Raw genomic sequence first — 14459 nt, forward strand, 5'->3', positions numbered from 1 at the left:
GCAGGGGCCGGCGGACTCGTTCAGTGCCTGGGAAGTCACTCCGTGCCAGGGACCGTGCGGGCACCCTGCTGAAGTTAGCTCACTCAATCCTCATCGCACCAGGATAAAACGGGGATTATCGTCCCCACGTCATGAACACAGTACTGTAACTAACACGTTACAGTATTTCCGCAACGTTAAGTGAGGTCACCGTGGAGGTGAGCGGCGAGGTCAGGGTTTGAGCGGAAATCTCTCTGGCCACCGGGGGGAGTTCTCCCCAACACGGGGAAACCTTATCCAGGCAAACGTAACCGGAGTCCCTTCCCGGATGAAGCACAGGCAGGCTGGCGACAAGGTCCTCCCTTACCTTGATCAAATTCACACCCTTGCCTTTCCAGTTGTCCCCGAAGTTTCTCGTTTGTTTTGATTGATTCTTCTAAACGTCTCCTCAAGCTTCGAATTTCTTGTATATGTTCCATTACTAAGTCTACGGGAAGGAGAGTATTTTTAATTTAAAGTCTGAAGCCCCCAACAAATGGAATAATTTACAGATTATGCCACGATCTTGAAATTCTAAACCGTGCGGGATGTGTTGAGTCAGTCAGTAACTGGCGATTTTTTCCCAGGCATGGTGACCACAGCCCACAGACACAGCTCTGTAATGATTCTCTGCAGCCCTCCACAAGGAGGGGGCTTTACAGCACATGGAAAAATTATATTCCATACAATTTTAATGCTAGCTGTAATGCAGCCCTTTATTCTTCTAAATATCAAATATTAATTTAAAATCTTCCTTATGGTGAAACTAACAGATCACTTTCAAGTCTGCCTGAATTGCCTGAGAGTTGATTAAACTACCTTCATAATGAATCCAGATATTTTTGAGACTAATTCTCTGGAAGGAATATATTTATCCATTTGCCACTTACTAATTTAAGACTTAAACACAAAGCAAAATGATAATCCCAGTGCTAGTGAAAGTTGTAAGAAGGGTACTCTCAAGGGCACATCCTGTTCGTGTGAATATAAATGTGCGTGACTTTGGGGAACTATTTTTATCATTAGCCGTAGAAGGGTTCTTTTCCAATGTCTTTCCCCAAATAAGTCTACTTCTAGGAATCTATTCAAAGAGATCACCAGACATGCTGACAACCACGTGCCAGAATGCATGAAAATTGTTAATCTTCAGCACTATACGGAGCACTTAAAACTGAAAATAACTCAGATTATTAAGTAAGCTGTGTTACATCCACCGTGATGCAATATGACACAGCTACTGAAATTATATCATGAGGACCATGTAATATCGCAGAAAAACACAGATACAAAATGGATTATCCAGCACAATTATAACTCTATTTAAAAGTTTACAGACAGAAAAGACACATAAACACACAAAAAAGAAAAGATACCTAAATATTGACAGCAGTTGCCTTTGGGTGTTAGATTTCAGGTTTCTCAAAACTTCTACACTGTATCTCAATATAACATTTAATAAGATGTAAAAATTTAAATTTCCCAAATGTTCTCAACTGAGCATGTCCTATTTTTCTAGCCTCTGCCACATCTCACTTGAACAAAGAAAGGAGGAGACACAGTTGCAATCTCGAGGTACACTCTAGAATCAGGATCTAAAGCATGACCACATTAGGTATCCAAAGGCAAAACTAATGTCTTTAATTCATCAATTAGGGTACACTCAGTGTGTCTTAGTAATGTTTGTTTTAAAACATTAGACTAATGTTATGACCCAGTTTTAATTCCTCCAAAATGACTTTCATTTAAAAGTAGCACCATGTTACAGATCTTTTCCTAATTAAATAGTAATTCTGCCATGAATCTGAATGTTTATGAGGTGACTTAATTCCCGGGCCTTCAGCTATCTCGATTAATGCCCGAAGTGTGGCCAGTCATCTGGTGGAACGTGCGAGGCCCTCGCCGCAGCCCGCAGCCGGGGGAACCCGTCTGCAGCCAGGTCCTGGCGGCACCTCCCGTCCCTGCCTGGCTGTCTCGCAAATCTGCCGGCGGCCAGTCAGGACGGAGTGAGGCGGGAACTTCTCTATTTCGACCGCAGTCCCCCGCGCGGGTTTAGATCCGCATCACCCGCTGCCGGCTTCTGGGGTAACAGCGCTTGGCAGCCATGGGCCCGCGTCACCTCCTGCTGAGTCTGGCCAGGGGCTGGAAGCATCGCTGGGGCTTAAGGAAACATTCCCAGTCGAACTGGACACCACTTATTAATTATGCAGCCCTAACCGAGAGAGGGAAACACGACACTCATCTTTACAAAACGGGAGAAAAACAGCTGTCCCTCTTACAACTAATATCCTTCTGACGAACGCGAACTCTTTAAAGCCAAAAATCCTGCAAGAAGCAACCGCTAAAACCCGCGTGTGCATCTTTGGCCTCGTAGTTCCACTTCACAGAATCGAGGAGAAGAAAAATGCCCCAAAATAAGGAGAAAGAAAGCTTCGTGTTCAAAGATACTCCCTTGCAGCAGTGTTCGTAATTGTGGAATTTTAGAAAGGACTGAAATGTTCAGCAACGGGGGAACATAAGGAAAACTGCAGTTCAGCCATTCAACGGACTATATTCTAAAGCCACTAAAAATGATGTTATGTAACAACATGTCAGAAAGCTTATGATATAATGTCAAGTGAAAAAAGGAAGAATCCTTAAATTATCTCTCTACTTAGAATAAAAACACGACAAAAGGAAAAACAGATGCAGAGACCAAAAGTCTGAAGAGAAGCAAACCAAAAAAGCTAAAAGTGAAGTGTATTAGGAGGGCTCCAGAGAACACTGTCCCCATTCAGGAAAGTGCTTGGTAAATTTCACCGGGAGGGCATGATAAGCCCAAGGTCAGGGGTGTCCAGAATAATGAGACGTAAAGGAGATGCCTAAACGGTTCTATATTGGAAATAAACCAAGGTTGGCTGGGGGGGGGGGGGGGGGGGCACAGACATGTGGGAGGGTAGGAAAAAAGAGGGGCAGGCGAGAGAAAGCAGAGAGAGGTACCCAGCACCGTATCAGATGGGTTTGAAAGAACAGAGATCTCAAATATTCCCATTAAATGATCTGGCCTGCTGCGCTGTAAGGCCCCACTGCCTTATAATTCCTCAAGGCCCCAATCAAGTATGTTTCTCCCACAAAGGCCTTGTAGGAGTCGATTCGGGGGTTCTTGGAAAGGGACTGAGTTCCATGCCAGGTTGATACAGTACAGAAGGAAGTGCAAATAAGGACAAGGAAACAACTCATAGGTCTGACCCAATTCAGCAGAAGGCAGATCAAAGAGCCAGAAATAACCGAGAGAGACCTAGTACACAAGACTCACAGAAGTCACACAGGGATACAGCCAGAGATCCAAAGAAGGCACATCTAGGTAACTGGCTACTAGAAGAACCCAGGTAACACCTCAGTTATATCACACGTGTATATTCCACGCTCCAGGTATGTTTTCAGACTGTGCTCCTCTGGGCTCGGGGTATCCTAGAGAAGCCTCAGAAGCCACCAGGGAGGATAAAGGCTCTACCTGTAGCCCTTTCACGTTTGGCCTCCATGTAAAGTTTCATCTGAAAAAAAGGGGGGTGGAGCTCTGTTGCTAAAAAAGATTTTGATTTTCGAAAACCACGTTCTTTGTGATCAGGTGTCAACAAAAGGCTTTTAGAATGGAGGTGCCAGTGTCTGATTCGTGCTCTGGGTCCACTCTGGGTGTCTTGCAAACAACCACTGGAAGAAAGGAGAGACCAGAGGATGTCAGCTGAGGTCCAGAACGTATACCAAGGGTCAGAAAACCACAGCTCCTAGGTCGAACCCACCTACCACCTGTTTTGGTAAATAAAGTTTTATTGGAACAGAGCCACACTCGCTCATTTACGTTTTGTCTATGGCTGCTTTCTGCTACAACAACAGGATTGAGTAACTACAACAAAGACCATATGCTCCCCAAAGCCCAAAATATTTACTATCTGGCCTTTGCCAGGAAAAATTTGCCAATCCCTGGCCTATATTATCCCTTGAACTTCTGAAATACATTGACTTATAAACATGAATCCGTCCCTAACACCCAACAGGAGGTAATGAAGACTGTAAATGCAGAAGAGGTAAAAGGGAGCTCGGGTAGATGGACGCTTGGGAGACTGATTCTACCGACTGAGCCCATGGGCCACAGTCAGAGGCAGGACAAGGGACTGAGCCGAAGGATGAAGGGTCACACACTAAAGGGAAATACTGCAGATTGACGGAAGTACAAAATGTTCAAATGGTGGGTGGTGGGGGGGGGGGGGTGGTGGTTAGGTGCTCTGGGGAATCTGTACGATTCAAAGCAAGAGTCTTCAAAGTGACAGTGCCTCGGAAAGCGTCTGAAAGGAACACCAGGAAATTAACCACACTTGGAACAGACACATAACCTCTGCTTTCCAGCCTGTTTTCTGCCACTGTCAGAAGCACGAGGAAATGGCAAATCACGTAATAAGTCATCATTAAGAAATAAAAATGACTCTTCCCCAATCACCAACACTTTCAACAACCGCAGCTTTCCCTGGTGATAAATGATAGTCTGAATGACCAGCTTTGGCCCTGCCAGGATCTCCTTTCATCAGACAAATATTCGAATGTCACTACGCTCTGCTTACTCAGGCAAGACGGCAAATTACTGTTTAAACCAGGAAACCTTGGCCGCATCTGAAGTGCTTAGCAAAGCTCAGCTTACCTTGAGAAAAATGGTTCGCCATTACCGAGGTCCTCCCGGTCTCACTGTCTTGCTTCTGGTCTCGTGAGAGGCCGGAGGACTTCTCGGACATTTCACAGTCGGACAACGCGTGAGAGGCAGAAGGCTCAGGAGACTCAGGCAGGATGTGTTGGTAGGTTAAATTGTCCTCCTCAATCCTTGACCATAGGGATTGAAAGAGAAATCGTTTCCCACACTAAGATTCCAAGCCAGGACCATGACTTGGGAACAAACACTTAAGATCACTTGGCCCCTTGTAATTTCCCCGTATTTACAACTTTGTTTTGGAGCCCTTTTGCTTCCCCAGAGCAGTTTTTAGTGAGGGCGCTCTAAAAACAAAAAGCCCTCCGTGGGCTTGAGTCTGGAGCCAGTGAAGGGGGAGCCACCACGTGGCTTATGGGGAGGGAGCCTAAGAAAGAGCACGGGTCAAAGGCAGCTGCTTATCGAGGGCTCCCTCTGTACCAGGCATGTTAGATGTACCACCTTACCTGGCCCCCCAGAAACCCTCTGAGGCAGGGACGACCATCCTCATTCAGAGCTGGGGAGACTGAGCCGCATCACAAGCTTGCTCACTGTCTCACGGCTTCTTAGTGGCAGAGCTCACACTTGAACCCAGGTCTGTCTGGCTCTGGGACCCCAGGAGAAAGTGGGAGGCCACCTCAAACCCATGAAGAGGCCTTATGGGTTTAAAACTCTCAAAACCCCCACGGCCTCCAAGCAGGTCCCAAAACCACCACTCTGGCAATCATCTGGTTATTAACCTGTATTTGCCAAGAGCCACCTAAGCCATAAGGAAGAACACCCTGAACTCTGCGAAAAGCCCACCTGAGTCTCCATTATAGATAAGCTCCTTAATTTAAGCTCTTTTTTTTCTCCCACTTTTTCCTATTACTTCTTGTCTCATTATTCATGAGCGCAGACAAGAGCAAAGGACTCCGGAGCTGCCACGCATTCATTAACAGGTAAACACCAGATGCAACTTCACCCAGACAGTGTGATGGACGCACGGGCTTGTCGCTGCCTTGCCAAAGTGCCGAATGGGCCAAGGGCACCCATTTAATTAGCTTAGGAGTGACCCGTGTGAGCGCTAAGCCTACAGCTGAAAAAGGCAGAACAGAAGGAAAAGAAACAAACCTGTCGGAAACGGGAAGGGTGACACATGGTTAAGGGGGCTGAAAGAGGCTCCACGCACCCCCCCTCCCCACCCCACCCCTCCCCCGCCCCGCCCCGCAGCCCATTCTCCAAGCAACCGCGGGCGTCTTTCACAACAGCAAACCTCTTGCCTGGCCCCAGCTTCCCCTCCTTCAAAGACTCCCCTCTTCCTGCAGCACAGAATCTGCGCTCTGAACAGAGAATCTGAGGACCAGTCCAGCAAGGCCCTGCCTGTCCTCTGGCCTTGACCCTTACGTTCCCGGCACCAGCTCGCAGGGCCACGTCTCCCTCGCCTGGCACACGGACACTCTCCGGCAATCCCTGCCCCTGGCCTCATCCTTTAGCTCTCAGTTAGGACCGCCTCCACCCTGGAGGCCTTGCTTGCCCTCTCCACAGCCCGCCACTGCAATGTGATCCGTTATTAGAAGGATGGGAGCGGAGGGTCGAACCGGGAGGGATCTGCAAAAATACTACAGTGGGAAAGGAGTTTTCTTCCGAACTCACAAAAGCTCTGATTAAAACATCCTCCGGTGAGCGGTGATGCCTCCCCACCTGCTCACTCTGATGATGTGGCCTTCAACATGCCCATAAAATCTACAGTTCTGCACCCCAGACTGGTCTCTACTTCTTTATCTTAGCCCCAGAAGCCCAAAGGGTCGCTGCTCCAAAGACGAGGGAAATACCCATAGCACTAACAACAGTCAGAACCTCTAACCAGTAAACAGAGGAGGACGACACCTTGACCCTCCCTGTGGGCCATCGAGGCAAACTAAGAAAGTATACATTTATTCCATGAGCGTTCTGTGAACTCCAACTATACGCTACACACTTGGGGCTGGAATTCGAGACACAGTCTCTGTCCCCAAAAAGGCAATTTGCGGTAATAAGACCTCAGGAGTACGACAGACTCAGGTTCAAACACCAGCTCTGCCTTTTCAAGGCAAGCATGCAACTCTGACCCTCAGGTTTCTCGCCCTAAAATGGGAACAACAATGCTTGCCTCCTAGGGTCAGAAATAATGAACGCAAATGCCTAGGGCAGCAGTGGACACACGCCAACACCCGGTTATAGGCTAGCCGCTTTCCCGTTCCGGGGAATTCTGGGAGCGGGAAGGTAAATGCAGGAAGCGTCACATCGCCAGGTGGTAAGTGCTGCAATGTGACGATGTGCCAAGTGCTACAGGAAGAATCGCTGATCCCAGGAAGTCGTAGAGAGACGGGGGCGCCGGGGAGAGCCAGGTTCATCGCCACGAACGCCGACTCTGCTGAAGGACTTCCAAACTACAACAGGAAGAAGTCGAGCATACGGCTCGTGTCCAGGCATGGGCTGGAGGACAGCAACAGGTCAGATAAGACCGCAGCACGGGGAACATGACAGACGGGTCAGACCGAAGAGGGCCTCAAGTGTCAGGCTAAGGCATGTGACGTTTAGCCTGCAGGTACCCAGGGGCCGTCAGAAGGAACGTGTCGTCCCAGTCACAGAACCTAACAGAGAAATGCCACGAGTGACCTAAAACGACTGACTGAAGGCTGCGGGAAACACAGCGTAAACTGCTCGCTTTGCGAGGGCACCATCAGTTTCACCGCTGTTTACGCTTCGCGTACAAGAGGCAGGGGACTCACTGAACGGGAGGGAGCCACAGTGTACCCAGCAGACCGACCAACCGCCGTCTTCTTCCCGAACGCCACACACTCACCTCTCCGTCGGTTCATCCTGGGTGCGCATTTCCACTTCAACCGATTTCCCTGGGAGCAGAAAGAACATCAAGAAGAAGGAAAACATTAAAAAACAAACAAACAAACAAACAAACAAACCCCAAGTGATCCCTAATAATCTCTGACTCATACATCCGCAGAGGCCCTGTTCCATTTGTTTAAACACTTTTTCTAACAATCCCGGGGATTTAAAGTAGGATGACCGAGAACCCATTCAGACCACAGGCTCCTCCTTCATCACTGCTCTGGCACCAGTTCTGGAGAGACGGGACAGCCCTGAATCTAAAAAGCGATCACAAAGGCGCTGCTGGGTGCATGCTCTTTTTCCTTCTCTAAAACTCTCAACACAATATATCCTCATTACAGGAAACGGGTAACAGAGACAAGAAAAAGAACATGACCGTCCTCCAGGGACCTACAACAGACATGCCGTGGACTTCCTTCCATCCTTTTTTTCCATGCATTTTGGCCTGGGTGACGCTGTACTGGGGCTTAATTGTTTTCCCTTCGAATTTTATTATTAGAAGCATTTTTCTTACTGAATTTGCTTTAGAAACATAAGTTTTAATGGCTGCATTAATATTCCACTGTAGGCATGCATGTACCAGTTTCTGCCGGTCCCTTTATTTGACATTTAGGTCATCTCCGATTTTGCACTTTTATAAGTAAAGGAAATACACATCTTTGTACATACAGCTTTATCTGCATTTAAATGATTTCCTCAGGAAAGACTCTCAGAAGTGGGATTAGCAGGCAGAGGAGTATGTGAGTGCAGCTGAGTAAGCCAGCGCCTGCAGCAGGGGAATGACTACAAGAAATGGGGAAAGACAACAAAATAAAGCTCGAAACGTAGCTGGGAAGAAGACGCTCGGCTCCCCCTGCACGGCCCCGTTTGCTGTCTGAAAGGAAACACGGGAGCCCAGATTTCAAAGAGACTAACAACGTCATGTTAAAAATACTTCAGAACTCTGGAAATTGCAGCCTGGGATGAGCTCTTTGAAGAAGCTAACGTGTGGCTAAAGGAAAAAACAAATCCTTCTGTGGCCGTACTTGAAACATGAGACTATAATTAAAGTGCACCCACACATACCATTTTCAAAACTACTCCTAAAAGGGAAAGTTCTCGAACACCACAGCGCAGAGGAAAGGAGCACCCGGAGCCTCGCGTGTTTGCCTCGTGCCTTGTGGTCCTCACCGCGTGCTCCCGGGGTCGGCTGGTGTTGCTCTCGGGGCCCCCTCAACACCCCAGCAGCACAGCCACGGGCACCGAGAGCCAGTACGATGTCCCGAGGGCTTGAGAGTCACCTGCCATGGCATGGCATCGGCGGGCACCGGGAGAGGGCCAGCCAGGCCCCCGGATCAGGGCATCGGCGGGCACCGGGAGAGGGCCAGCCAGGCCCCCGAGATCAGGTGCCCGGCCCCAAAGATGGCTCCTTGACACTGACCCCGTCCGGAACAGTGGCAGGATTTCCATTGTACAGAAAAGAGGTGCAAATCCAGAAGGTGTGATGGGGCCCCTCTTACTCTGCTCAACTCACACTCGATCACCTACTTGAATACATGCTCCAGTGAAGCAAAGGATTCAGAGATACTCCAGAGCCAGCTCACCCACAAAACTAGGTCTTGATCTTCTTGGTTACATCCTGATCAAAAATGCAGTGACACTGTGGCTCCCCAAAAGGCAGAGAGAGGTTGACAGGCCCCTACCACAGTGGACGGGTCCCACCTTTCTGTCTTCTACATTCCTGGTCAAGAGGGGAAATATCCATTTGACTGGGTCTATTTCCAAGACGCTGACTTGCAGTCCCGGGCGGCAAGACCCCCGTAAAGGGGCAGCGACAAGTGCTGTTAGAAGAACAACTCGGCATTTTCCATCTCGCACCTGCACGGGGCTGCTTACCAACATTCAGCCGGTAAGATTCTGGCCCTAAAACCCTGAGGATGGCCCATCTGCCCAGCCCGGCCCTCCAAGGGGCCCAGCAGTCTACACGTACCAGCCTAGCACACGATAGCATCACAGCCTGCCTCACCGTGCAATCGCCCTCCAGGAGCACAGACACACGCCTCGGAAACTGCACAGGGCAGGGTACCACTGGTCGGGGGCAGGCTTTAAGCACTCTGGGACTTCCGACCAAAAATTCATCTTGTAACTATCAAAAAAACAACAAAAAACAAAAAACAACAACAACAAAAAACACCTCTCCTCAATTCCTTAATAAAATCCACGACCACAGAAGTGTCCTGAGACCAACCAAAGCACGGGTGTCTCTGTCTTCAAACAGGACGTCCTTCGAGGAGTCTGTAAGGACTCAACAACTGTATCCTGCCCATTCCCCAGCCACAACAGAGTTCTTTAAAACCAAACGACAAATGGTTAGCGTGCAGTCACAGGGACGTCATTACGAGTGGTGCGGTGAACTTTGCGGTGGAAACCGCTCCACACAGGTGACAGGTACCATCTGTCCGGCTGTTCCAACAGCTTAGGGAGCGTGGCATGAAGGCACCGCTTCCATCTTTCAGCCAAATCTTACCGCTACGCCCAAAAGCTGGGTCGTGGCGGGGGCCTCACCTTGTCAAATAAAAACGCGTCTAGTCACCCGCTCCACACGTGAACACGAGAATTATCACGCGGGACCTGCAGGACTGGCCGACCCGCCCTCCTCCCTGCACCGGTCCATCGCGTATGCTGCCTCCATTTGAGAGGCCTCTTTTGAAACAGGACTCCTTTGCTCAAAGTCCACCGGTCGTAGAGAACCCGGTTCAAATATCATAGCCTGGCATCTCCTCCACGGCCCAAATGTTTCTTCCTTTCCGTCCACCAGTAATTTGTGTAACGTGCTTATACTCTCCTCCCGGTGCCCGTGCTGGACACTGAGGATACAGAGATGACTGAGGGGCCATCTGACCCTCGTTGAGTTCACAGCTGAGTGGGGACAAGAGACCCAAAAGACAATTACACTACTGAGCTGTGACAAGGGACAGCACGGGATACCACGGGAGGGCGCACAGAAGAAATGAACATGACCCAGCCTGGACCATCGGGGCAAATTTAGAGGAGGTAACGACAGACAGATATTTGAGGCAGGAAAGGACTGCTGTATGAAGATAGGAATCAGCTAAGGCGCTACGTGGAGGGCAGATCCCAGGGCTACTTAGGAGGAAAAATGCTCCATTTTACCGGACAGCCTGGTTCACCATGCTAACTCGACCTCGCATGCCCATTACGGCTCCCAAAATACCTCTCCCCATCAACTATGAATCCTTCCAATACGGAATACCCCTCCAATACCCCTTCCTCCTGGAAGACTTCCCTTCCGAGCTCAGAGATACCTCTCCCTCCAGGTCCCTACTATGCGGGTCAGACAGAGTCAGACACAGAATGGAAGGGAGCCCCAGCGTAAGATCCAAACCACACAAAACTAGCAGTATTGCCCTCAAATCCTGACTGGGCACTACATGTATGGCCCCGGCCTAGTTTGGAAGGCCGGGACGAGACGAGGCCCCCATCTTCCAGGAGTTTATGCTCTCAAGAAATAAAATATGCTCACGAGAAATCACTGCTGTCACCTCCTGAGCTCCCAAGATTGGTCAGGCAGGATACAGACGCTTGAAATAATCTCATTTAATCCTCAGAAATAACGCCGCGAGACGGGCAGTATTCCCTCACAGAGGAAATCTGACCATGAAAGGGATAAGAGAACCATAAAGCTGAGATTTGAACTCAAGTCTGTCTGGCTCCAAAGGGGTCTGTTCTGTCCACCCTGGCAGAGTGTCCTTTACAAGGCTGGACGTAATTGTCATGTGCAAGCTACGAACAACCCAGAATAAAAAACCAAACAGTTTTGCTTCCACCTGGGGTGAACAAAGAAAGCTTCCTAGAAGCTTTCTAGAAGGGAAGAGACAGTGAAAGCCTGCTAGCAAAGGGAGTGGTTTGAACAAAGTCCCAGAAGTGGGGAGTTGCAAGCAAGGCCCACAGCACAGAGGTACAGACCAGACACCCGAAGTGACAAGAGTGTGAGAAGTACCACATCATGGCGGTCAGGAGGTCAGGCTGTGGAAGCAAACTGCCCGGGCTCAAATCCGGACCCTGCTACACCTAGTGCAACCCTGAGCCAGTATGTTAACTTCTCTGTTCCTTGTTTCTTTTTTTTTTTTTTTTTTAACATTTATTTATTTTCGAGACAGAGAGAGACAGAGCATGAACAGGGGAGGGGCAGAGAGAGAGGGAGGCACAGAATCTGAAACAGGCTCCAGGCTCTGAGCTGTCAGCACGGAGCCCGACGCGGGGCTCGAACTCATGGACCGTGAGATCATGACCGGAGCCGAAGTCGGACGCTTAACCGACCAAGCCACCCAGGCGCCCCTCTGTTCCTTGTTTCTTAAATGAAGATGATGGGGGCGCTGGGTGGTTCAGTCAGTTAAGCGTCCGACTTCGGCTCAGGTCATGATCTCGGGTCTGTGAGTTCGAGCCCCGCGTCGGGCTCTGTGCTGACGGCTCAGAGCCTGGAGCCTGCTTCGGATTCTGTGTCTCCCTCTCTCTCTGCCCCTCCCCTGCTTGCTCTCTGGCTCTCTCTCAAAAATAAACATTAAAACAATTTTAAATGAAGGTGATGAACCGTACCTTCTCCTAGGCTGAGAATAATGCCTAGCATACAACATGCAGCTGCTAAAGACCAGCCTTCCTCATGGTTTCCCCATCATCATCACCACCACCACCACCACCATCGAGACGGTAGTGGGCTAGACAAGGCAGACTGTGGGAGGCCTTGAAAGTAACGAACAGTTTAGGTTCTTCCTGCAGGCAGAGGAGAGTCAAGAGAAAGGACCCCAGCGGCTGCCTTCTATTCATGTGGCTAAACCCTGACAAACCTGGTGAGCTGGTGGAGGAAAAAGGTTACCTCACCATCTCCTACCATCTTCCCCAGTGCTTACTCAGACATTCCTGGCGACAACGCCGTCTTCCTCATTTACGCTACTGGCCTTGGGGGGCACTCTGGACGAGGACACGGTGGAAAACCTGGGACTGCAACCCCGGTTCTCCATCTACTTTGGCTCCCAACCCACCTTTAGAATCTGAAATTTGCAGATCCTCATCTCAGAAAAATGCACAGAGGCAGAAAAATCTTGCAGGGTTCTGGACCCCTAGTGAAATCCCCAGCTTGTGAAGCTAGAAAACACACCCGGCTCTCATCCTTACAAGGAGTGAGAAACCACACCATCACCCTACCAACTAAATATTATTAAAGGAAAGCAGGGATATGTACAAAGATTCCAGCACGGTGTTCTTTCAATAGCCCCAAACAGGAAACAATCTAAATGTCCACCTAATGGGGAATGATTAAGTGAATTACGGGACATTCATACAAAAGAATGCTCTGCAGTCACTGAAACTTACAATGTAGGTTAATATTTATTATCTACAACTGGACAGAGGGAAAGGCTGCAAAGAGTTCTAGTTCCACAAAAAATACATATATGTATAAAACAGAACCGAAAGTATAAATTCCAGGGCGTTCATTTTTGCTGTATAAATAATGCAATTATAGGAGTATTTGCTTATCTGGTATTCTACCACAAACAAGTACTGCTTTGTATTCATAAAAAAAAAAAAAAAAGGTTATATTTAAAACTTTTAGGAACTCATGCCATGCAATTACCTCAAATATAAAACTACTTTACAATAAGCTCCTTTCATAATGCAGGAGCCAGACCCCTCGGATAGCATCCAAGAAAGACCCACCTTGGTTACATTTTACTCTCTAAGAAAGGAAGTTAGAGAGAGCTACCTGAGACTTTTACGCCTTTTGTATACAAGAAAATAAAGTTCTGTGTTTGTGTTGTCTGCTAAGCCTGAAGTGCTTTCTACTTCCAGAACCAGCAAGAAACAAGAAGTGAGATCTCCTTGGGCTTGTCAAGGTAAATAAATAACTAAAAAATAAATCAAGGGGCGGGCGGCTGGATGAGTGAGGGAGGGCAGCTGGTGCCAGAGGCAGTCTTTCTCGGCTTCCCAGGCTTCCCACCTCCTCAGGCCGGTTGAGGGCTTGCAGGAAGAAGAGAGACAAACAGAAAAACGCCTCGGGCCTGGAAGATACAGCTCTATCTTGAGGACCCAGTTATTTCTCCAATAATACAATGGAAACTAGCTTATTTGGAAACCCTTAGTCAGAAGAAAGTGGGTTTCGCAAAGCTGGGAAAAGTCAACTGCTCCTGCGTCCTGGCCCCCAGGGTCCCGGGGAGCTGGTCCTAGGACAATCAATGTGCAACAGGCCTGAGCTGTTAGGTTCTAAAAAAAATCAGGAAAAGCTCTCTAGACCCAGAAACCCAAACTATCCCACGTTCTATCTTGAAATTAAGTGGAATATAGGTGGACCCTCGTGAGTCATCTGTTTTGTATGTACGAAGACAGAAGAACTAAGGTCAAATCTTGGTTTCACCAAGTCAGTTATAACTTTGAGCAACTGACTTTCCTCTGTAAGGCTAAGTTCCTCAAGTAAAACAGGTTGTTCTGAGGAGTAAGCCCCCCGCTCACAACAGGTATGGCTATTAGCAAGCACGGAGCGCATAGGAGCCACGGACCCAGCGCTGAGTCAAGGCTTCATGCTCATTATTTAACTCTTACAACTCACATAGGAAAGCCTTTGATTTTGAGCAGAAGGAACAGGACCTGATTACATTTTGAAAAGATCACTCTGTCTCTTGTACGGAAATGGACCGTGGCAGGACACAGGTGGAGGCCGGAAGGCCAGGGAGGCCAGGCCTGGAATAACCCACTGGAGCCGCAGCAGCCATGAGGAAGGGGAGATCGGTCAGATTTGCAGTACATGTTGAAGGCAGAACCTCCAAGGTGCGGCCAGTGGGGTGGGAGGAGAACTGGCTCTGGGTGGTGT

The 14459-nt window shown here is 48.8% G+C and overlaps 1 protein-coding gene across 11 annotated transcripts in view; it reads right to left on the reverse strand.

Moving 5' to 3' along the window:
• CDK5RAP2 (CDK5 regulatory subunit associated protein 2) overlaps positions 1-14459 on the reverse strand; it is a 171880-nt gene that overhangs the window by 25637 nt on the left and 131784 nt on the right. For all 11 annotated transcript variants that reach the window (XM_045042740.1, XM_045042744.1, XM_045042741.1 and 8 more), the window contains 3 exons: positions 7554-7602; positions 4688-4863; positions 347-466 (listed from right to left, as the gene is read on the reverse strand). In XM_045042740.1, the coding sequence (XP_044898675.1) occupies positions 347-466; positions 4688-4863; positions 7554-7602 (345 nt within the window). The remainder of the gene's footprint in view (positions 1-346; positions 467-4687; positions 4864-7553; positions 7603-14459) is intronic.

Source organism: Felis catus, chromosome D4 (assembly GCF_018350175.1).
Source record: "Felis catus isolate Fca126 chromosome D4, F.catus_Fca126_mat1.0, whole genome shotgun sequence".
NCBI classification, from domain to species: domain Eukaryota; kingdom Metazoa; phylum Chordata; class Mammalia; order Carnivora; family Felidae; genus Felis; species Felis catus.